We start from the raw sequence: 24,292 nt of genomic DNA on the forward strand, positions 1-24,292 counted from the left end.
AAAATATAAAGCAGGAAAAATGTGTGTGCAATTGAACTATAAAAAAAAATGTACTAAATATCACAAAACCAGTCTGTCTTTAATAAGAGCACAGTAAATGTTCCCAAACAAACCACTCCTTCCTAATCTTGAAGTTGATGTAATGAGCACCCAAGGGTGCTAACTCTCGCTAGCAGCTGTCCTGCTGGAGGTACAGGAGAGGAAGACTGGTAGAAAGCAGCTGAAGGTACTCAAAACTGTTGGAAAGCAGCTGGAGGTACTCAAAAAAAGAAAATGTGGAAATAATCCAGGCTGGTCGCCTATTGATTGTTTCTCTCTGTGTGGTCTGGCCTTGGTGTTGTTGTAGGGAGGCTTTAAGATTTCATGGTAGGTGCGGGGTAGAACTCATTGGATATAGTATGCTCTAAAATTCTTCAAATCCACTGCTGCTGGATAACTTCACTATACTTTTATTCTAATATTTAATCAATTTGGAACTGAGAATTAGAGGTGAATAATTGAGTCTAATGACCCCGCACACTACGATTCAGACCGAACACTCGAGAAACAATGGCAATCCAAGGCTCACGTTCACAGCTGAATCCTTCGTACCCCTCTACTAAGCATTGGCTGTCAAAGTGGGGAAACCAATGTTGCCACGTTTTAAATGTGACGTCATCAAGCATTTAAAAATTCTGAGATGGGTTTAAGTTCTATTTGAATAAACATTGAAAGAAAATAATTCTGAAAATAATTAAATAATATTTTGGATAGTTAAATAATATCTTCCCATCAATAATCGATTCTATAAGGGGCGGAACGTCACACTTGCTCTCTTACTTAGTCTCCTGTTTGAACGGCAGTCATCCACTGTGTCCAGATACGGTATTGACCAGGATTGTATTTTATTGTACTAGGTAGATGGTGACGAAAATAATCGTATAGGCTGTTAGACCATGTGTCACATAAGGTTCTTGTAGCAATGTATGTAATTGGTATCCGAATCAAAAGAAAGAAATATAGAAGGACAAAAAACGTCTAAAAAGAAACAATATTTTTATATAATCTATCGTTACAACCGGCTTTACAGTTTTAGGGGTAGATAAATCTGAAGGACTTACCGTAGATGGTGGGTGACCTTATGTGGGGTTTTTTAAGTCAAATCAGGAACGTATATCCATAAATCTCATGAGTTCCTTAATTTCCAGGAAATCCCTGATTAGTTTCTATACTTAAGGTTCGCAAATCCACAAAATATGAAGGTAATAACTAAATTTTACCAGCGTCCTTAAGTTTTAAAAACGTGACCAAAACAAGATGGATTCACCTCCCGGAAGTCACCTCTGCTGTCACGGCCTTGAAAGGTCAAGTAACGAATTTTGACATTCGATCTTTGGGTCATGGTCAGAGAACTTGACTGAGCGTTCAAACAGATAAGACCATTTTGCAGTGAGCAAAAGATTGAGCGTTTTAAATTAAATGAAATGAAATTGAAATGAAATTATGATAAGGTTTATTTATTATTTTAAATTATTATTATTATTTTCTGTTGGTTATTTGATTTATTTATTTAATATTTGAAAAATAAAATGTGAACCGTAACACACTTAAATAATATATGGCTCCTTACTAAGTTACAGGGTGTTTTATTTAAGAATTTAAAAACTATTTTTACCTATTACTTTAAAACTATCTGATGTGTTCTTTCCATGCATGACAGAAAATGTGGCCACTCTACACCGTACTAAATTATGATAAATAAAATATTTCTAGCTACTACCAGAGGCGTACGACAGTGGATAGTGAATGGTTGACCTTGACAAATTCTACACCACTGGGGGAATTACTATTTTAGCGCCATTTTTCGATTCTCCAATACTTTCTATGTAAATAATATGCTCTTCATTGATAAAGAAAAAGTAATTCAAGGAAGACGACGAAAAGACCCAGATGCAAAGTTTACTGTAATAAACCAATTGAAATAATTGAAATAAAACAATTAACAATATTTTAAATCCAAGACTTTTCGTCGAAAGAAACTGCTTTCTGGCTACATCCTGAATCCACGGCTTTAACAATTTATAAGCACGGAAACGACGAATATAGAAGAAAGTAGAAAGGGCAACGGTCACGTATCTACTCCCTTTCCGTCTAGAAAAAAGTGCCGAAATTTGATTCGGAGTTGGACCACCATCTACAGATAGCTATTTCTGCATCTCATGCTTCATCAGTGTAGCTATGCAGTCCCAACTCTTAACCAAAAATTAACAAGCCCGCCTTTTAAGGGAAATCACCGCGATGCAGTAATTCCACCTTTGAGAAGCAAAACAGCGACATCTCTAATAAAACAAGGAAGACGACGAAAAGACCCAGATGCAAAGTTTACTGTACTAAAACAATTAGAATAATTGAAATAAAGCAATAAACAATATTTTAAATCCAAGGCTTTTCGTCGAAAGAAACTGCTTTCTACCCAGCTAACCAGATGACGAGAAATGACGTCACCGAGACGTCATTTTAGGTCACTTTTCGTCATCTTCGTCACACATTACAATATGACGTAAAAAAGACGTCATTTTGATGACGTTTGTACGACGTCACATTTTTACGTCACAGTGACGTCCCTGTTTCGTGATTTTTGTTCCCGTATAAGATAGGAGCAGGTGTATATTTGTTAGCATCTGGTTGGCTTAAAATCTTTGCCAATTATATGATTCACGTTTAATGCCGTTTTAAAATTTCAGGAATATTTGAACGATATATTAACAACCATGTCTGCTGTGTGTTTTGGAAAAGATGTTTTATGTTTCCTTTCCAAAGTCTATGCCTAGATAAAAAAGTATAGATAATTTTCTATATAAGGCATATTAGGAACTAAAATATAGTTTCTGGTATTGTGGTAGATGACGCTTTTAGTCGATTTTTAAATATAGCGGGCAATAGGCAATCTCGTTTAAGATTGCAGCGCCATTGCGTATTTAACTCGAACCTTTCAAATAGACATTAATACATAACCTTACATTTCCGAATTTCCGTTGGCTTAAAATCGTGTTTGTTTTTATTCAGTTATGGCAAAAAAATCTAATTATTATTGTTGTGTGCCTGAATGTGATTCTTGGATAAAGCGTGATAGTAATTTATCGTTTCATTCTATCCTAAAGAGGATAAACAAGTTTATTCAATGGCACTCTAGTTAACAAAGGAAACTGGAAATACCTGCTAAAAATGGGAAAAGAGCCTAGTCCGTATATGAAAGTGTGTAGTTTACACTTTAAAAATGAAGATTACTTTAAGGGTATGTTTATGCAATATATAAAGTAGCTATTATTAACAGATAAATATTTATATTTTAGGAGAAAACTTATCCAAACTGAGAAGATTAAAAATATGTGCTATACCCACTTGTAAGTTGCCAAAAGGAGTCAACATATTGTCAAAAGAACTCCCCACTAACTCTACCTCAGCTGAACGTTCTAAAAACCGCACAAAACAAAAAGTGAACCCAGAATGTGATCCTGAACAACCAAGTATTCCAGATGTTGATGTTCCCAATAGAACAAATGAACCATCAGAGGAAGAAATTTTATGTGTTGATGCACTATTGCAATTAAGCGATGGAATAGTAAAGTCTTTTAAAGACGTTCAAGGTAACACTCCAAAAGTGGTTACATTATCAGATACCATGCTTTGCAGTTTTACAGGATTGCAGAATTTCCAATTACTGGATGTTATAGTGTCATCAGTTAATTTAGTGCGTAAAGACATTAGAAGTCATAGACTAAGTGTAAGACAGCCAATAATACTAACAAACATTTGTAAAATTGAAGTTGGATTTAAGTTGAGACAAAAAGAAAAAGACAACGGAAACAGTTTTCTAGTAGTAGCCGTGATGGGGATACTTCAGTGGTGAAACGTCCACCTCTATTAAAATTTAAAATGTTGCTGGTGAGTCTACACTAGTTAAACAATTCAAATAAATAATTATTTTTCTTTACACAGCAAGATCTCCATCAGTTGAAAGAACTTCAAGACACATGTCAAAAAGCAGCAGCACCTTAAGAACTTCAAAACACATGTCAAAAATTGGTCAATCCGTCTATACAGATAGATGCTAAAGGTAAAATATACTTAATGTAAGTTTATCATTGCTGTGATAACACATATTTTTTAGCATATCAGACACTATTGCAAAAGCTCACTGGTATTCAACAGCAAAACACCCAGATTCTAGCTCTGTTGGAAGAAAATAAAAACTGTACAGCAATAAATGGGGATAGTTTTCCAGATTTTCCAGTTACAATTCCCATAACATCAGATGAAGATCTTTCAGTTTTAGAGCTTTTTTTAGAAAATCACGCAAATGTTGTAGTAAGTTATGAAAATAATGAGTTCATTAATAGATAAAACTTCCACCCATATATTTTTTAGATCTGTTTTTTGACAAGAATTGGAGGTGAAACTGTAGTTGTCAAGACTAATAGGATTTTGAAATATATTTTATCAGTTAACTTGGTAATAGCCTATAGCTTTTATGGAAAGCATGATAAAAAGGAGTTTCGGCAACTAAAGCTTCAGTGTTATAAGAGGTATGTATACTTGATATTTTTTGAGTTGGTAAACATATTTTTAATTTTGTTGTGAGCTAACAAGACAGTACATCTGTGTCAGTAGTATTCACCGAAACTTTAACAGGTTGTGAGTCTCTAACAGCTGGTTAAATTGCAATTTTGACTGATCGATATAATCAGAATTACAATTTCAATATATCGAATGGTCGAAATTGTAATTCAACCAGTTGTTAGAAACTTAACAAACTGTTAAGGTTTTGATGAATATGGCTGTACCTATGTGAAGTATCAAATGTGTAAATTTCCAATAACTAGATATTATGTACTTGAGAGGAAATGATATTTGTGTTTAGTCCAAAACTACATAAAATATGAGGTGTATTAATTTCTAAATAAATCTATTTTTATGCAAAATATATTATGTAAGTTTGTTCTCTTTTAAGATTCAGTTAAGCAAGTGTTTAAAACTGATACCGATTATGAAATAGAGAAAGCGACTAACGTGTGGTTGAAACATGCTCCACAGAATAGAGCCCAAAACAAAACTATTTAAAACTATTAAGTTTTTTAAAAATGCATTAGAATTACATTTTTGTTTTTTAAACTATTTTAGTAAAATTTAAGTTTGTTAAATACTTATTTAAAATATTCTTATTTTATTTTTATTCATTTATTACTTAAAATATTTGGTAACTATTTCCAAGTTATTTCACAATGTTCAAGAAAATAAATTTAAAAAACAAAGTGGGCAAGAGAGAGTATTACAGAACAGTTTCTAAACAGGTTTCTGCAGAAATGATGGACATTTTTTGTAACAGTGAAAGTATGGAAAAAACAGTCAGACAATAATATTGTCTCAAACTGTATTAATGAAATAACCTGTAATGACATACATGACATACTGGATGCTGATTCTGAACAGAATATTGATGATCTGGAAAATAGTCATAATGACTATATGGAAAAAGTTGATGATTGTGCAGATTTAGACAACTTAGAGGATCATGAATGTACTGATACTGATGTTAATAAGTTTAATGACCTAAATATTGAACTAAAAAGGTGAGCTACTACTGAAAATATTCCGCAATCTTCTGTAACAAAATTACTCCATATATTAAAACCTTTCCATAAACATCTACCCCTAGACTGTCGGACTTTGCTTAAAACTCCTAGAACAGTAAATACAATAGCATTTCACAATGGAGAGTATGTTCATTTTAATATAAAAGACACTATACTAAATATTTTGTCCAAATGTCAACTTCTGACTAATATTTTAGAATTATCTGTTAATATAGATGGTTTACCTTTATTTAATAGTCCCAGTAAGCAATTTTGGCCAATAGTAGGACTGATAAAAAATATCTGTAGTCCTTTTGTAATAAGAATTTTTTGTGGAACATCTAAACCAGAACATTTCAGTTATTTTTGCAAGAATTTATAAAGGATATTTCAAGTTTGATGCAACATGGTTTAAAATATGGTAACACAGTTTATGAAGTAAAACTCTATAACTTTATATGTGATGCACCAGCACGAGCTTTTGTGAAATGCATAAAATCTCATTCAGGATATTCATCATGTGAAAAATGTGCTGAACATGGCAGTTACATTAAAAGAAGAGTTGTTTTTAAGTCCTGCAGTAAAGCAGCTAAAAGAACAGATGAAACTTTTATTTTGCAGTCAGATGAAGATCATCACATTGGCATTTCTCCCTTGCTAGAACTAAATATTGGTCTTGTATCCACTTTTCCCATTGATTATATGCATGCTGTATGTTTAGATGTAATGAGAAAATTATTACATTGTTGGATTGGTGGTAATTTAAATGCTAGACTTCGAGCCCATTCTGTTAAATTACTGTCACAGAGTTTGTTATCTTTACGTCCTTTTATCGTCAAGGAAATTAATAGAAAACCTAGAAGCCTATCAGAGCTAGTACGATGGAAAGCAACAGAATTCGTACTTTCTTATTATACTTAGGACCAGTTGTGTTAAAAAATATAGATATTGGAATGTATGAGCACTTTCTTTTACTTCATGTTGGAATATTTATTTTATGTTCATCTTTTCTTGGAAACAAATTTGGATATGATTTGGTCAATAACTCATTGTCAATTTTTGTATCACATGCTATAAAAATATATGGAGCTGAGTTTGCAGTATATAATGTTCACATTTTGTCGCACCTTGCTGATGACTCTAAAATGTATGGTGAATTAGATTCATTTTCGGCATTTCTATTCGAAAACTTTTTGGGTCATTTAAAAAAAATGATAAGGTCTCCAACAAAACCTCTTCAACAGTCTTACTGTCGATTAATTGAATCAAATAATCATTTAAAAATAAATTCGGGAACAAAAAGAATACAATGTTCGTACGAACATTTCTCATGTCTCCCTTTACATTTTGATAAAGATTATAAAGAATTTAAAAAAATTAAATTAGATGGGTTACAGTTGACTATTCATTCCTATTCCTATTCGGATTGTTATGTTTTAACCAACAGTGGCTTGGTTGTTCAAATTCTGAATATTCTAGATAAACAATCTGATATTTATTTTGTTGGAAAAGTATTTGAAAATTATGATTCTTTGTACAGTTATCCTTTTGATTCAAAAAAGTTGAATATATATATGTGGTAAATAAACTTTCTACAATACAATATTGGTTTCTACATGAAATTGTGGAAAAATGTATGCTGTTTCCAAACGAGGGTACAGATAGTTTTGTATCTTTTCCTTTATTACATTCATATGTTACATTTAAATAAAATACAGGAAGTTAAGTAATAAATGAATAAAAGTTAATTTTAGCAATATATATTTGGTTTTTATGGTAATAGGGATCTACATTTTATGTATGTATTTGACAAAAGCAATTGTATATTTTTTTAGTCTATATATTATAGTAATCTACACAATATAAAAACCGTTGTATGTCGTCTGTTACTTGTGACCATATTGTAAACTGGCCTCAAAATCCAAGGCTATTTACATTTTTCGAAAAGCAACCTACACTACAAATTTTATTTAACTAACTCTGGACTTTGACCAGTTTACAATATCTGGTCACAAGTAATAGATGACGTACAACGGTTATTGTATTGCATATATTTATAGTTATATTTTAATGCAATGTTGTTTTTGTTTTTATATTTTTTATTACTAATAAAATAAATAATTATCTATTATTCCACTGTTTTATTATTTAATTTACAGACACGAATTAAAAGGTTTTAAAAAAAGTTAAGCCACATGCAATTTAAGGTATGTCTTAAAAGGCGATAACTCATATATTATTTGTTATCTTAAGCGCACACTTGGTCGCACGTTTTACAAGTGAGCTAAACCAGTATATTTATAGGTATTATACAGCGTCAAATCTGAATGAAGTCACAGTACTGACCTATCAATGACCAATTTTTAACCCCAGACATTTCCGTCTGTGCCGTGAAATAGACGTCATTATCATGTTACTACGCCGTCAGAGGATGACGGATTAATAACGTCAGTTGCTGACGTCACTGGGCTGTGACTTTTTCACGTAATAAAGACGTCATAATTACGTCAGTTGCTGACGCCAGTCTAGTCATCAGATGACGTACTTGTGACGTAATTTTGACGTCATCTGGTTAGCTGGGTAGTTACATCCTGAATGACGGCTTTAAAAATTTATAAGCACGACGACGACTAATATAGAAGAAAGTAGAAAGTACAATGGTCACGTATCTACTCTCTTTTCGTCTAGGAAAAAATGCCGAAAGATAGTTTCAAGTACTCAAAAATCTGAGTAAATAAGATCAAGGGGGAAAGTCAGTTTTTGTTTTAATTTGATTCAGAATTTTACCACCAGGTTGGGAGTGCATAGGTACACTGATGAAGCATGAGATGCAGAAATAGCTATCTGTAGATGGTATCATAATTTGTAGATCCATTCCATAAGCATAATGCAAATACGAACGCAAAATTTGCATTTATCTCAAAACTTCGTTTTTTTAACTTTTTGGGGTTAGGCCACTGTGTTGCTCTGAGCGCCTCAACTAAGAAGTTTGGACATTTTTAGTGAAACACCCTGTATAAAATATTTTATAATATTTGAGAGTTTTTGTTAAGACATTTTTTTAAATAATGACCAAAGAGGGTTTTTCTTAAGGACTTAAGGTTTGATAACTTACCCATCATGAACATAAATATTATTTATTATTATGATTAGTTTATTTAAGTTTTAGAGTAAAAACAATTCCAGAAAAATCTTTATAGGTTATATATTGCCATTTCAGTATGTTTTTTTGATTTCTTGTTACTTTTTACATAAATATCATCCTTTTGCCACATTGCGATAAAGTAAGTAATTTTCAAGTTATTTGCGGTTAAATGGATTCCATAAGAATATGTACTTTAAGCTACATTCAATAAGATTCTAGTCATTATCTGTCTAAAATACATAATTATATTGAATCCATTACATTCAAACGCAAATAACTTGAAAACTGCTTACTCTATCGCATTGAGACAAAAGAATGATACTTACTTACTTAAGCCGTCCTCTTGTACCTTACGGTGTCGAGGTAAGTGGAGAAATGAGACGTCTCCATGCCTTTCGGTCGGTAGCTAGTCTTTCTGCTTCTCTCCACCCAATATTTCTTTTTCCGCAAGCCTTTCCAATATTTGCATTCCACGTTCTTGCTGGCCTGCCTCTTCTTCGTTTGTTGTCAGATGCCGCTTTCCATACCCTCTTTACAGTTCTACCTTCACTCATTCTCGCCATATGTCCGAACCACGATAACTGTTTCGTTTCAAGTCTGTCTAAGGTCCTTCCAACACCGCACCTTTCACGTATGTCTTCATTTCTTATACGATCACGTCTGGTCACCCCGGCTACCGCACGTAAATATCGCATTTCGCATGCTTGGATTTTACTACGGATGTTGTCGTTCACTGTCCACGTTTCACTACCGTAGAGTAGCACCGGCTCGTATACGGTTTGAAATACTTTCATTTTTGTTTTCAGGCTTACTTCTTTCTTCCTAATAAAACTTTTATTTAGTGCATAGTATAATTTTGTTGCACTCATTACCCTGCTGTTTATTTCTGGTTCTATATTTCCTTGCCCATTCATTGTTGATCCTAGATACTTGAAGTCCTCAACTTGTGTAATGGTCTCATTATTCAACTTAACATTTATATTTTCTTGTGTTTTCGATATTACTAAAGCTTCTGTTTTTTCAATATTTATTCTCATCCCAAATTTCTTAAAGGCTTCATTCCAAACATTCACATTTACTTGCAAGTCTTTTTCTGATTTTGCCACAATAACCAGGTCATCGGCATATATCAACTCTGACACGCAAACTTGTTGAAGTTTATACACCCCAACCCTAGTTCTTTTTACCTTACCCCTGCATTCTTTTGCAATTTCGTCCATTAGAGTGATAAATAACAAAGGACTCAGAACACCACCTTGTCTTACACCTGTCCTTGTGTAGAATTCAAGAGATGAGCAATTGTTCGTTCTTACATTATTACGTGTACATTTATATATACTCTTTATTGCTTGGATTAACTTCGGTTTCACATTTCTACGGTTTAATATTTCCCAGATCTTGTTACGTGGCGCCCGATCAAATGCTTTTTCCAAGTCCACAAAACAGAGATACAACTTACTGTTATGCTCTAGGGCTTTTTCTGATAACTGTCTCACCGTGAATATGAGATCGGTTGTACCTCGCCCTGGCCTAAAGCCGCATTGGCTGTCATCCAGTGTGGCCTCGATCTTTTCTCGCAGCTTTTTCTCTAGTATTATTTCGTAGATTTTACTAGCAACTACCAACAATGATATTCCTCTACAGTTAGAACACTTATGTTTATCGCCTTTTTTGTGTAATGATAGAATAGTTGCAAGCGTCCAATCTCTAGGTATGCATCCGGTACGCCAACAGCTTCTTATGATCTTCCATAGTAATTGTAATCCTTCTCCTTCCATATATTTAATTAGCTCAGCCTTAATATTATCATGTCCTGCAGCCTTGCCATTTTTTAATTTTAAAATTGCTTCCCTGTATTCCTCGTATGTTATGTCATCATCATCTTGTTGTTCATTTAAATTGTACTCCTCCCTGTCATTCTCTATTTCGTTGTTGTCTCCCATTAATAACTCCATAAAATGTTCTCGCCATCTTTCGGTAATCTCTTCATTTTTTAATAATATGTTACCATTTTTGTCCTCTAAACCTGTTAATCCGTTTGATTTTTTTTGTCTTAGATTTTTTAAAGTCCTATAAAGCAACTTCGCATTCCCCTTACTATCACTTTCCATTTTATTTCCAAATTCTTCCCCATTGTCGATTCTTAGCTTCTTTAATTTTATTTTTAACCAGTATTCTCTGTTCCTTATATTCTTGATAATTACTTTCACTTTTATTGCTTATATACTTTTTCCACAATTTTTTCTTCTTCGAAACTTCCAATTTTATGTCATTATTCCACCAAACTGTACCTTTCAGATATCTTCCTTTCGTTACCCCACATACTTTACTCCCAGTTGCGTACACCAGCTCCTTAAAAATGTTCCATAATATTTCTATATCCTCCTCATTTTTCCAATTTGTTTTTCGTATTTCTTCATTTAATTTACGACAGTATTCTTTCCTAATATTTTCAGACTGAAGTTTGTATACTTTAATACTTGGTTGTTCGTAGCGATTTTCTTCATTTTTAATATTAAATGCCTGTTCTCTCCTTGTCTTTACTTTAGTTTCAACGAGAAAATGATCCGAGCTGATCTCATAGCCTCTTTTAACACGCACGTCCGCTATTTCATTTTTGTATCTGTTCTGTACTAATACTAGGTCAATAACGGATTTTTCGTTCCGCGAATCCATCACTCGTGTGTATTTATGAATCTCCTTGTGTTGAAAAAATGTGTTACTAACTTGCATATCATTCATGATCAAAACTCGATGACTCTTTGTCCATTATTATTCCTGACCATTTCTCCATATGGTCCTATAGGGTAGTCATATTCATTGCTTGACCCCACTCGCCCATTAAAATCGCCTACTATTATGACCTTATGATTTATTTGGTCCATTTCGTCCTGCAATTGTTCCCAGAAGCTATCTTTGAGTTCCTTGGCTTCATTTTCCGATGGTCCATACCCAACAATAATTGTTGTCTTCTCGTTTTTACTCATATCTATTCTAAGGAGTCTTTCCGAAATATTTTTCCATCTAGTGATATTTTTATGCTCATTTCTGTGAACCATTAGGGCAACTCCTGCCCTCGCACGTTCGGGCTCATTAACACCTCCAAAAATCATGTAGTGCTCATTTCTCATTTTAATACATCCACTACCTTTTCTCTTTGTTTCAGTTAATGCTAAAAAATCCATTTTTGTGTTTTCAAACTCATCAATAAGTTCCTCTTCTTTACCATTTAGACTTTGTATATTCCACAACCCAATTTTCCAATACTTATTTTGTTTTTCATTTTTTGCATTCATAGTTCTTTCATTGTCTGTATTTTTACGGTTTAGTTTTTGCATATTTTTGTCAAGACTCGCATCGATTTTGTTATATTCTCTCATGTCCATAATCTGTGCCATGTTCGTATCCATATCCATCCTCGAATTTGCATTAACTAGTAGTTTTTTAAACCAGTTGCTGCTACATTATCTTTGACTATTTCTATATTATTCGTACTATGGTTCCATCTCCATTTGGTGTCTTCAATAACGATAAAACCATAACCCATTTTTATTCTTTTGCCATTTGCCTTTTCTTTTGCTGCTATATGTCTAAGATTTTTCTGCATATCAATCTCTTTAAGTGTTAAATCACATTCAATGTATACGCGGTGTTGTCTATAACTTCTAAGATTACTTTTTGCTTTTAGTACTCTTAGTTTGTCTTCAAACTTACTAAACTCAATAATGCACATATTGTCGTTGATCTTTTGTACCTTATTTAACTCTGCCATTATTCGTAGCTCTTTATTTAAAAAGTTTCCTATTTCATTCTTAAGCTGTTCCATATCAGACGTACTTATTGGCAAACCCTTCATTATTAAATTATTTTTCTTTCTTTCTTTTTGGCAGATTTCTAAAGTTAGCTCTAATTTATCCATTTTTTGTTTCATACTCATCATTTCCTTTTTTAAATTTTCATTTTCTTGAATTATTTGTTTAATCTTTTCTTTGTATTCGCTATTCTCTTTTCTGAGTTCTTTCATTTCTCCTACCAACTCACCTACCATGTTTTTTATATCCTCTAGTTCCTTATCTTTCTTTTTATTATCAGTTATTAACGTTTTCATCAGTTCCGTAATTTCATTCTCTCTACCTCCAGCATTCTTTGTATCGGGAGATCGATATACTTTTCTGCTCTTACTAAAGATTCCGTCAAATTCATTTCCTTTCCTTTTACCATCCTCTGATAAATAAGTGTCGCTGCCGCTGTCAGTCATCTTAATTTCAATTACTATTATAATTAATTGTTTGACTGTATTTTACTGGTATTCCTATTTCTATCTGAATGTTGTTTGTTTTTATTTATAAAATAAATATATGTTTTGCAATCAATTTGCTATTTACAGTAAAGGTTTAATTCAAATTGTTTATGCACGAGGAATTTGACACCGATTTCAACTAGGTCAAATTTATAAAACCATTACTAATTAAAAAATCACTTACCGCTCGCAAAATGTTAAATCAAAATCCTTCTGTGTCCTTTGTACACAAACACCATTCACAACACTAAATAATCCTAAATCAATCCTAAATCACTTTTAAATCAATTTACATCACATATCTAAATGTTTTTCGTGGTAAAGCCCGAATCCGAGTTGTTTACCGCCGAGTCACATAAAATACGTGCGACCTCCTCGCTTGCTTCAACTCAACTCTCGACAAAACAAAAGAATGATATTTACGTAAAAAAAAAAAGTAACGAAGAATCAAAAAAACATGCTGAAATGACTATTATGACAGTGGCATAGATTGTAAGGGGTGGTAAGCGGCGAAAAGGAAGTATATATCCCTACATCACGCCTCTGGTAACAGCGGAAAACTATCTTTTAACACTAGTTAAAATATCCTAACATCCATTTATCCTAAAACACATCTTGGTAAGGAAGAATATTTTATTTAAATGTTTTGGGTTAAATCTTCGTATTTTGTGCTAAGGTTAATCCAGATACGATATGGACAATTGTTAATGAAACACCCTGTATTTACTTACCGCAAAAAAAATCGACTATTAAAAAGCATTACATTGATTCAACTTTTCCATGCATTATTTTTTGGAATATATTTTTTTTGATTTCTGTTAATTATTAGTTATTGAATTTTGACACACTATCTAAGGTGGTGGTATAGAATTTGCAGGGTCAGCTAGTAAAATATTTAAATGTATTTTCTTAAATATAAATCGATGCAAAATGAGACATCCTACTAGTAGGGGAGGAAAGTATGCTAAATTTGCAGTTACTCAAGAGTTATGAGGACCTATAGGGTTGTAAATATTAGGCCTTAAGACAAAGAAAAGTTAAGGAAAGTTTTCGATAAAGTGGGGACTTTCCGTTTTTTAAATTAAGTTTCCATTTCTAACAATCGTTTTTTCCGATTTTAAATACAGCCATCTATCCATAACCCGAAAAAATGTTTTGAATAAAAGTTACTGATTTTTACGTAAATAATCCAGATGTGCAATAAAAAATGGGGACTCCTACTTAAGATTTTAAAGTAGCTCCCCACCCCACCTCCGTGTTCGGTGCCATTCGATAGATTTTTCAAAAATATTGTATACGTGTATTTTTCAGTTTTTCGATCTGATGCTCATTTCGCGAAATGTCGAGCGAATATTTAAATTTTAAATTTACACCCCACCCCTCTCCGTGTGGGGTTATGTTTGGTATCATTCGATAAATTTTTGAAAAATAGTGAACACGTATTTTTTAGTTTTTTTTTTCTGAAGTTCATTTCGCAAAATATTCGTTTTTTTGTGATTTGTGATTCGCCCATTTCCTAACTCCCTGCTCAAATCATCAGATTTTTGTAATATACACTGTTTTGCAAGTACCTAACTTACCTTATCTTAATCTGATGATTTCTAGTTTTTCTAAGGATAGATTTTTGTTTCGGACCCCCTTTAACGAACTCCTCTATATTAAGACCCAATATATGGTGGAGGTTCGTTTACAGGATACAAGGTTTCTCCCCATGTGGTAATCTGACGCACTCAAGTAACTGCAAAAATCCCGGCTTGGGCTACCCTACTCTAATTAAAATCTTACCGATAGTAACGACGAATAGTTCATATTTCAGACAAATTCATATTATAATATTCGGAGATCCATAAAATCACAAATACTTATAGTGCGAATCACTGAAGGTGGATATGAGCTATTACCTCCGATTTCGTTGAACCTCCATCGATTTGCATGAAAATTGGTGAGTGGTTAGAGGATATCTCAAGAAACAAAGGTGGCATGGTGCCAACTTGTGCTTTTACCCTGGGGGTGGATGCCACCCCTTCCCTTGGGTGAAAATTATTTTATTAAAAATAACCCATAATTCGACAGAAGGAAAAATTCTAAGCAGAATTTGTTTTATAAAGTTATTAAAATAAATTAAATCTTTTTGAGTTATTAAAGATCAAAGATTTTAATTTTTCATGAGAAAAATGCAAGTGTTTAACCGATTTTTCATAAAGAACTCAAAAACTATAAGTTTTTACAAAAAAGTTATTATTACCAAAATTGAAGCCAATAAAAAATGAAATAAACACCTTACTAGACAAACCTACTAATTTTAACTAAAAGTGAGCTATAGGTAAGTAATTGAATGTATATTTTTTTCGGCGTGTACCCAAATCTAAGTATGCAAGCTTAAGTACCTAACGGGAAAATTATGCATTTTATGACATAAGCTTATTAAACATTTGTCAACGTACTTGAAAATATCTATCAAATGAGTCCCGCAACAAGTTGATAGCATTAGAATGTATGCTCTAAAAATTTTTCAAAACATATCTTTTAAAATTTTTTCCATAAAATGTTAGTGTTTTTTTTATAACTCCGCTAATTTTTGCGATGTCAGGTTCACCTAAAAACCATTTAAAAGATAATTCATAGGGCTATTAAACTGTGTTAAACTTAATCTTTTAAACCTCTTACTATTTTTTAAATAAATGGTTAAATGGCCCCGGTTACATGGTTCTAGCAGCAAAATTTAAGCTTTAAACGTTTAAGCGTTTCTATCTCGGTTATTTTTTACCCTACAGAAATAGTGAGAAAGGTAAAATATTTGATACAAAAAAACTAAAATTTGGTTGTACATATATGATTTTTTACGTATCTATATTGAGTATTTTTGGAGATATTATCAAAATAAAATGAAAATTACGATAATTTTAAAAGTTCTGATTTTTTTAAATTATATCTTTTTATCAATAATATGCATTATAAACCGGTAAAAATTGTTGAAAGCATTACTTATGCTAACATAAAGGAATTATTGTAAGGATTGCTATAAATTTTAATTTTTGTGGAAATGGCGTACCTATGTTTCATTTTTCACTTTTTCCTAAAAATTTCGAAAGGATTTTCTTATTTGCATCATAACGTGCTAAATGTTGATGATATTAACTTCTCCTGGAGCTCACTTGATAAGTATTCCGAAGTACTTTGACAAGTGCATACCAAGAATATTTTATAAAGTGCATCGTGCTTATGAATACTTAGATTTGAGTACTCGTAAAAAAATATAGATTCAATAACCCGTAAAATTAACAATAGTTTAGTTCTTTAGTAGGAAGTGTATTAAATTTTTTAATATCTTCAATTTTGGTAATAATAACAGTTTTGTAAAAGCTTATAGTTTTTGAGTTATACGTGAAAAACAGCTTTAAAACATGCACTTGTTTACGAAAAAATAAAATATTTGATCTTTAAGAATTCAAAATGTATTGATTTATATTAATAACATTAAACAACAAATTTTGCATAGAATTTGTCCCTCTATCGATTTATGGTATTATTTTTTTAATAAAATAATTTTCACCCACTAGAAGGGGTGGCATACACCCCCAGGGTAAAATCGCAAGTTGGCATCAGATCAACTTAATTCCTCGAGGTATCCTCTAACTACTCTCCAATTTTTATGAAAATCGATGGAGGCTCAACAAAATCGGAGGTGAAAACCTTCAGTGACTGCAGTATTATCATACAATCAACTTAGTAAATTATTCAATCAACTTCTTACCTTTGACGAAACGATCTTCTTCTGTAAGTTAGATCCATTAACATTATCAGCATCCATCGTATCGGCTAGAGTCCATAGAACTGCTACCTACCATTTAAATCACAATAGTGAATACCCAAGATGATATTCATATCAGTGGTGGAACTAAAAGAGGATCATGTCAGCAGTTATTAATATTGATCATTTGGATCAACTAAAATTAACAGTATGGGTGAAATAATTAAAGCGTTTATTTGAAAGACAACACTTGTCCAAGCTTCAACAAGGAAGCCGACGAAAAGACCCAGATGCAAAGTTTACTGTAATAAAACAATTAAAATACTTGAAATAAAACAATAAACAATATTTTAAATCCAAGACTTTTTGCCGAAAGAAACTGCTTTCTGGTTACATCCTGAATCTCCGGCTTTATAAGCACGGAGACGACGAATATAGAAGAAAGTAGAAAGAACAACGGTCACGCAGCTGCTCCCTTTTCGTCTAGGAAAAAGTGCCGAAAGATAGTTTCGAGTACTCAAAAATCTGAGTAAAGAAGAACAAGGGGAAAAGGCAGTTTTGTTTTAATTTGATTAAGAGTTGGACCACCATATACAGATAGCTATGTCTGCATCTTATGCTTCATCAGTGTAGCTATGCAATCCCAACTCTGAAACAAACATCAACAAGCCTGCCTTTTAAGGGAAATCACCGCGATGTAGTAATTCCACCTTTAAGACGCAAAACGGTGACATTTCTAGTAAAACTAGAAAGACGACGAAACGAGCCAGATGCAAATTTTACTGTAATGAAACAAGTAAAATACTTGAAATAAAACAATAAACAATATTTTAAATCCAAGACTTTTTGCCGAAAGAAACTGCTTTCTGGTTATATCCTGAATCTCCGGCTTTATAAGCACGGAGACGTCGAATATAGAAGAAAGTAGAAAGAACAACGGTCACGCAGCTACTCCCTTTTCGTCTAGGAAAAAGTGCAGAAAGACAGTTTCGAGTACTCAAAAATCTGAGTCAAGAAGAACAAGGGGAAAAGGCAGTTTTGTTTTAATTTGATCCAGAGTTGGACCACCATATACAGATAGCTATGTCTGCATCTTTTGCTTCATCAGTGTAGCTATGCAGTCCCAACTCTGAAACAAAAATCAACAAGCCTGCCTTTTAAGGGAAATCACCGCGATGTAGTAATTCCACCTTTAAGACGCAAAACGGTGACATTTCTAGTAAAACTAGGAAGACGACGAAACGAGCCAGATGCAAATTTTACTGTAATGAAACAAGTAAAATAATTGAAATAAAACAATAAACAATATTTTAAATCCAAGACTTTTTGCCGAAAGAAACTGCTTTCTGGTTAAATCCTGAATCTCCGGCTTTATAAGCACGGAGACGACGAATATAGAAGAAAGTAGAAAGAACAACGGTCACGCAGCTACTCCCTTTTCCTCTAGGAAAAAGTGTCGAAAGACAGTTTCGAGTACTCAAAAATCTGAGTAAAGAAGAACAAGAGGGAAAGGCAGTTTTGTTTTAATTTGATTCAGAGTTGGACCACCATATACAGATAGCTATGTCTGCATCTTATGCTTCATCAGTGTAGCTATGCAGTCCCAACTCTGAAACAAAAATCAACAAGCTTGCCTTTTAAGGGAAATCACTGCGATACAGTAATTCCACCTTTGAGACGCAAAATAGCGACATCTCTAGGAAAACTAGGAAGACGACCAGGGCCGGACTGGCTTATAAAAAAGGCGCCAACCCAAATCCTAAAAAAGGCGCCAACCTAATATCTAAACAAAGGCGCCAGAAACCCCTTCTTTATATCAAACTTTTTTCAAATCCTAACGCATGTAAAGTAAATAAAAAATATTACTTGTGATTTTTTAAAGTTTATTTTAATTTAAATCCCTAAAGTAATTTACTATTTTTATTGGAAATAGTAAATTATATTAAGATGCCATAAAAATATAGCTTCAGTATCCCTTTTACTACTTTCCATTTTTTGGTGCTCTCTGAAGACTTAAAACAAATTTTTGAAAAGTTTGAGTAATTTTTCAACTGCTTCTACAGAGGAATCTACTGGTTCAAAAACATTAAACAAAAATCATGTTTGGTGTCCAATATAAGTCACTTTTTGAATTTTTCAAATTTTTAGAGCGCTCTAACACTCCATATAGTAGAAGAGTAAACCTATATAAAATATTTGCAACCACACGGTGTCAGGCGATCCGTGCCTGAGTGGTGAATGACCGAGATCAGACGGCCGCAATGCGGAGCCCTCGGAGGACTGACGAAACCCTTTGAAATTCAAGCCTTAGCGTGGGTGCGCACTGCCTCGCCGGACAGTATAATTCGCCCCTACTCATGGGAACTATATGGATAAGTATTTAATCACGCAGGAAAAAATAAAACAAAACGAAGGGACAATGGAGCGAGTCACTGGTGATGATGCAAGCTGGAACAAGCTATGAATGAGATGATAATATGGTGTTCATCAGTAGTGAAGAGAACAAAGGGAAAGTACTCAGCGAAGAAGAAAAGAGGAAGGAGACTTCGGAAAAACGGGATCTGTTAGAAGAATTCCGGTCACGGGTAGGGACCTGAACAAGACGGATCTTCCAGCGGATTCAACCTTGTAAAGGAGCTCCTCATTTGGGAAGAAAAGATTTAGAGAGGAGTAGAGCTCCGACATAACGACTATGGTAAGAGCAATGAATACACTTAGCAGAGTTACAAATAATTTAGTGAAACTAATGTCCGACCATAAGAACACGAAAGTCGAAATTAAGAATGAGGTAAAAAACCTTAAAAGAGTCACCAAAGACATCCTTTATGTATAGACATGACTGTCTGTTTTTTCAATGTGCCTCTAGTAAGTTGTCGTTCCATCGTTTTCGTGGCCTTCCCACTAATCGTCTTCCTATTGGGGGAACCGTCTCTCGCTGTCCTTAAACTACCGAAGACCACTGTCCACCGAAGACATGGAGGGCACTTTCAGAGAAGTCGTCCTCGGCATCATTAAGAACCGAAATAGAATAGTGGAGAAAAGCGGTGAGGAAGAAATGACTAAGAGGCGGCAAGCGTGTCCACACAAATGGACTTCGAAGAGTTCTTTCCCGAATAACTTAGTGAAAGAAAGATACAAATGATCGCAACGGTTCTGAACTCAAGGGAAAGAGGCTTTGAAAAAATTAACATTATAAATTCGAATGGGAAGAAGATCACTTTACTTTACGGTCGCCAAACCGGGAACAGGAAATAAACCTCCATGCGACTAAGTAATGGTCTTGGAACCTGAACATCTAGGTAAGGGGGAAAGGTCCTGATCAGGAACAACCGAAACTGGTAGTATGTGAAGTAGGTAAATACAGACCAAGAGAGATACCTACAACTTAGTTCTATGATCACAATTACAAGGTAGAGTCAGGAAAAAGAGAACCGGGGAAATCGTCAGACTATTTTCGTGATCCCTGTAGAGAAAGGGGTGACGGAAATGGAAGGGGACAAGAGACTACTGGCAATTATTTCTAAATTATTGAGGGAAGACATAGAGACACTGGAGACCAGAGAGGCGTATCTAAGAGTATAGGGGGGCTACAGAGGTAGGGACCTCAGGAAGCTCCTCGAAGTCACCTTTATGGGTATGGACCTCCACCTCGCGCTGGAGGAGTATGAACGTGGTGACGAAGAAGGTGATCGTGAAGGGAGGTGGAAAATCCTACGCCGAGTTGCTAAACCTAAACAAACGCTGTGCAGACATGAGGAAGAGTCACATTGGTGTCAAAAGCGCTAAGAAGATTAGGTACAAGGACCTAAACCTAGAAGTGGCATGAAAAGAACAGGCCGAGCACCTGAAGAAGATAAGCATGGCCTGCATGCACGAAAACGTATTAGAGAACGTCCGGGACTATCAGGACCAGGTGGATAGACAGTGATGTCAAAAAGGGAAAAATCCTGAGACAGATTCGGAGGTATACCGGCAGAAGAAAATCTAACACATCAAACTCATCTCTATAAGGGAAAATAGTGAAGGCAACACAAACGTCACAGTCAGACCGCCGCACATCGCAGCCAAGAAAGCACTGAGAAAAGAATCTGTTGGCTATAACTCGTGCAAGATACGAAAGAGAGACTGCATGTCCAGCGATACTTCAGATGCCTACAATTCGGTCATGGTAAAACCGACTGCAAGGGAGAAAACAGAGCGGATTCCTGCTACAGATGTGGCAAATGAGGCCATCAGGCACGAAAGGTCAGTAGTGCCTTTTTGCCTCACTTCAGTGCCTGGAGTATAAATGGGATGTAAATGATTAATGAGACGTTACAATATCTGCAAGCTCTTATTTTTAAAGGAGGCTTATCGAATTTCTTAAACATTTATACCAAACATTAAAATGGCCACTTTTTGCGCATTCCGACAAAGTTGCGTTTATACTACGCCCACGGGCTTCATTATGTAGGATTCTAGGGCGCAACAGTCCTATACGTATAATGTAGTGATGGAGCGCAGAAGACTGCACATGTTTTGGGCCAATTGTGAGATATTATAATAGAAAGGATATTTATACCTACGAAAGACGCCTGAATCGAAAAATTGGTCTTCGAGGGCGCCACGCGTCGCATCTAAGCTATTTGATTATCTAATACCTGATACAAGTTGACAAGTTGTATTTTATTGTACCCAATGGTTTCAGTATTTAGAAGTCTGTGGCGCAACAATCTAATACAGTCGAACCCGCTTATTGGAATAGCCTTCTTGTCAACCAAAAGTATTCTTATAACCGGGATATTCTAATAACCGATCACTGACTGCTATTAGAAACGTTTCGGGACCTTAAATTTTTATTCCTTAAACCGGGATATTCCTTTAAGAGGTATTCTAATAAGCGGGTTTGACTGTACCTGATACAAGTTGTATTTTGTTGTACTCAATGACTTCATTATTTAGGATTCTGGGGCGCAACAATCCTATTATGTGTAATGTAGTTATGGAGAGCAGAAAACTACACCTGTCTATTATAGGCCAATTGTGGGATGTAACACTGTTTGTATCAAGTATCAGATAATTAAATGGCTTAGATGCGACGCGCAGCTCCCTCGAATAACATTTTTATAATAGAAACAGCGAAAATTGATACCTACGAAAGGCGCCCAAATCGTAAAAATTATCTTCGAGGGCGCCGAGCGTCGTATCTAAGCTATTTACCTATTATAATATAAACAGCGGATATTGATACCTACAAAAGGCAAAGGAATCTAAAAATGGTCTTCAAGGGTGCCGCGAGTCGTATCTAAGCTATTTATTATAACAGAAACAGCGGAAATTATTGATACCTACGAAAGGCGCCCGAATCGTAAAAATGGTCTTCGAGGGCGCCGCGCGTCGTATCTGTGCTATTTGATTATCTGATACCTGATACAAGTTATACTTTGTAGTACCCACTGGCTTCATTATCTAGGTTTCTGTAGCAGTTTCTGTTTCTTCATTAAGTAAAAACAGTTTTTAGGGGAATGGTAGCCGCCTAATCTTTGTGTAAAGGTTAATAAAAAATTTTCAGCGTTTAATTTTTTAATGGATAGATACTAACGAAGGCAAAAGGCGCACCGGCCCACTGGCCGGTGGGCCGGCGGGCCAGTCCGGGCCTGAAGACGACGAAAAGATCCAGATGCAAAGTTTACTGTAATAAAACAATTAAAATAATTGAAATAAAACAATAAAAAACATTTTAAATCCAAGGCTTTTTGTCGAAAGAAACAGATTTCTGGTTACATCCTGAATCTCCGGCTTTATAAGCACGGATACGACGAATAGAGAAGAAAGTAGAAAGGACAACGGTCATGTATCTGCTCCCTTCTCGCTATGTGTAGATGGTGGTCCAACTCTGAATCAAATTAAAACAAAACTGCGTTTCCCCCCTTGTTCTTGTTTACTCAGATTTTAGAGTACTCGAAACTGTATTTCGGCACTTTTTCCTAGACGAAAAGGAAGTAGATACATGACCGTTGTCCTTTCTACTTTCTTCTATATTCGTCGTATCCGTGCTTATAAAGCCGGAGATTCAGGATGTAACCAGAAAGCAGTTTCTTTCTGCGAAAAGTCTTGGATTTAAAATATTGTTTATTGTTTTATTTCAATTATTTTACTTGTTTCATTACAGTAAAATTTGCATGTGGGTCTTTTCGTCGTCTTCCTAGTTTTACTAGAAATGTCGCCGTTTTGCGTCTTAAAGGTGGAATTACTGCATCGCGGTGATTTCCCTTAAAAGGCAGGCTTGTTGATTGTTGATTTTTGTTTCAGAGTTGGTACTGCATAGCTACACTGATGAATTATAAGATGCAGAAATAGCTATCTGTAGATAGCTGCTCCAACTCTGAATCAAATTAAAACAAAACTGCCTTTCCCCCTTGGCCAGCTTCAATTTATTTCAAATCTTACTTTACTAAGATATTTTTTGAAAGAAATGTACAATCACCAACTTGGTTTCATATTTTTATTGACATTTTAAGTAAAAATAGGTACAAACTTAGCAAAATATATTGGAAGATATAGACGTACTGTGTTGAATAGTTATACAAAAGAAACAAACATCACATATTACTAAAAAATAATGTACACAAACTGATTTTACGGATAAAATCATTCACGCTTAACGATGACCGTTGACTAATATCCTAATATGGGACAAGAAGTGTTGGCTTTACAACAAAATGCATGGACATGGACATCTGTTGTTTTTCTAAAACTATCCAAATCTTCTATGTAGTTAACTCCGGACATCTGAGATTTTTACACAACAAAATGTGTTAGATGGGTAAAGAACCTATTATTATATGGGAAGAATATATATAGTCGAATTTGCGAAAAATGGACATGTGTTATTTTTCAAATAAACGATTCAATTAAATACAGAAATCTTATCAGTAGTAATTTCACAAGAGCTCTAAAATTATTGAATTTTTCCCGAGTGACATTTTGACAGTTTTAATTTCACGAGCCAAAGGCGAGTGAAATTATGTTAAAGTGTCACGAGGGCAAAAATTATATATTAATTTTAGAGTTCAAGTGCAATTTGTTGCGATTATTTCATGAATAAAACTGTTCAAAACCAAAATTTTGATGTAATTTATTTATGTAAGTACAAATTAGTACAATTAAACACAAAGTTTTTATAAATATTTGACGATTGAAAGTCATCACTTTTATAATTTTTAAAACATTAATTGTCATTAATGTCACTGAATGTATTTTTTTGTAGCAACGAAGGGCATCTGACGTAATATACTTAACGACGGGCAATTATCAAAAAATATCGATTTATTTCAGCTTTCTGTAGCTTTCTATTGGTCAGAATCTCCTATGAATGAGATAGTCATAAAAATAGTTTCCAAAGTTATGCATCACCTAAAATTATGCTAATTTTTATAGTTTATTTTAACCTGAACAGATTAACAGATTCAGCTATTCTTTATTATTTTAGATTTTTCTTTGGT

General features: G+C 34.1%; 1 protein-coding gene across 2 annotated transcripts in view; it reads right to left on the bottom strand.

Annotated features, from left to right (window-relative positions):
- LOC114338111 (uncharacterized) overlaps window positions 1-24,292 on the bottom strand; it is a 55,148-nt gene that overhangs the window by 18,696 nt on the left and 12,160 nt on the right. Inside the window, exon 2 of one of the 2 annotated variants that reach the window (XM_028288691.2) lies at window positions 16,812-16,955. The exons of the other annotated variant lie outside the window; for it this stretch is intronic. Within the exon in view, the coding sequence (XP_028144492.2) occupies window positions 16,812-16,868 (57 nt within the window). The 5' untranslated portion in view covers window positions 16,869-16,955. The remainder of the gene's footprint in view (window positions 1-16,811; window positions 16,956-24,292) is intronic. 2 annotated transcript variants of the gene reach the window in all.

The sequence above is a fragment of the Diabrotica virgifera genome, chromosome 7, assembly GCF_917563875.1.
Source record: "Diabrotica virgifera virgifera chromosome 7, PGI_DIABVI_V3a".
NCBI classification, from domain to species: Eukaryota; Metazoa; Arthropoda; class Insecta; order Coleoptera; family Chrysomelidae; genus Diabrotica; species Diabrotica virgifera.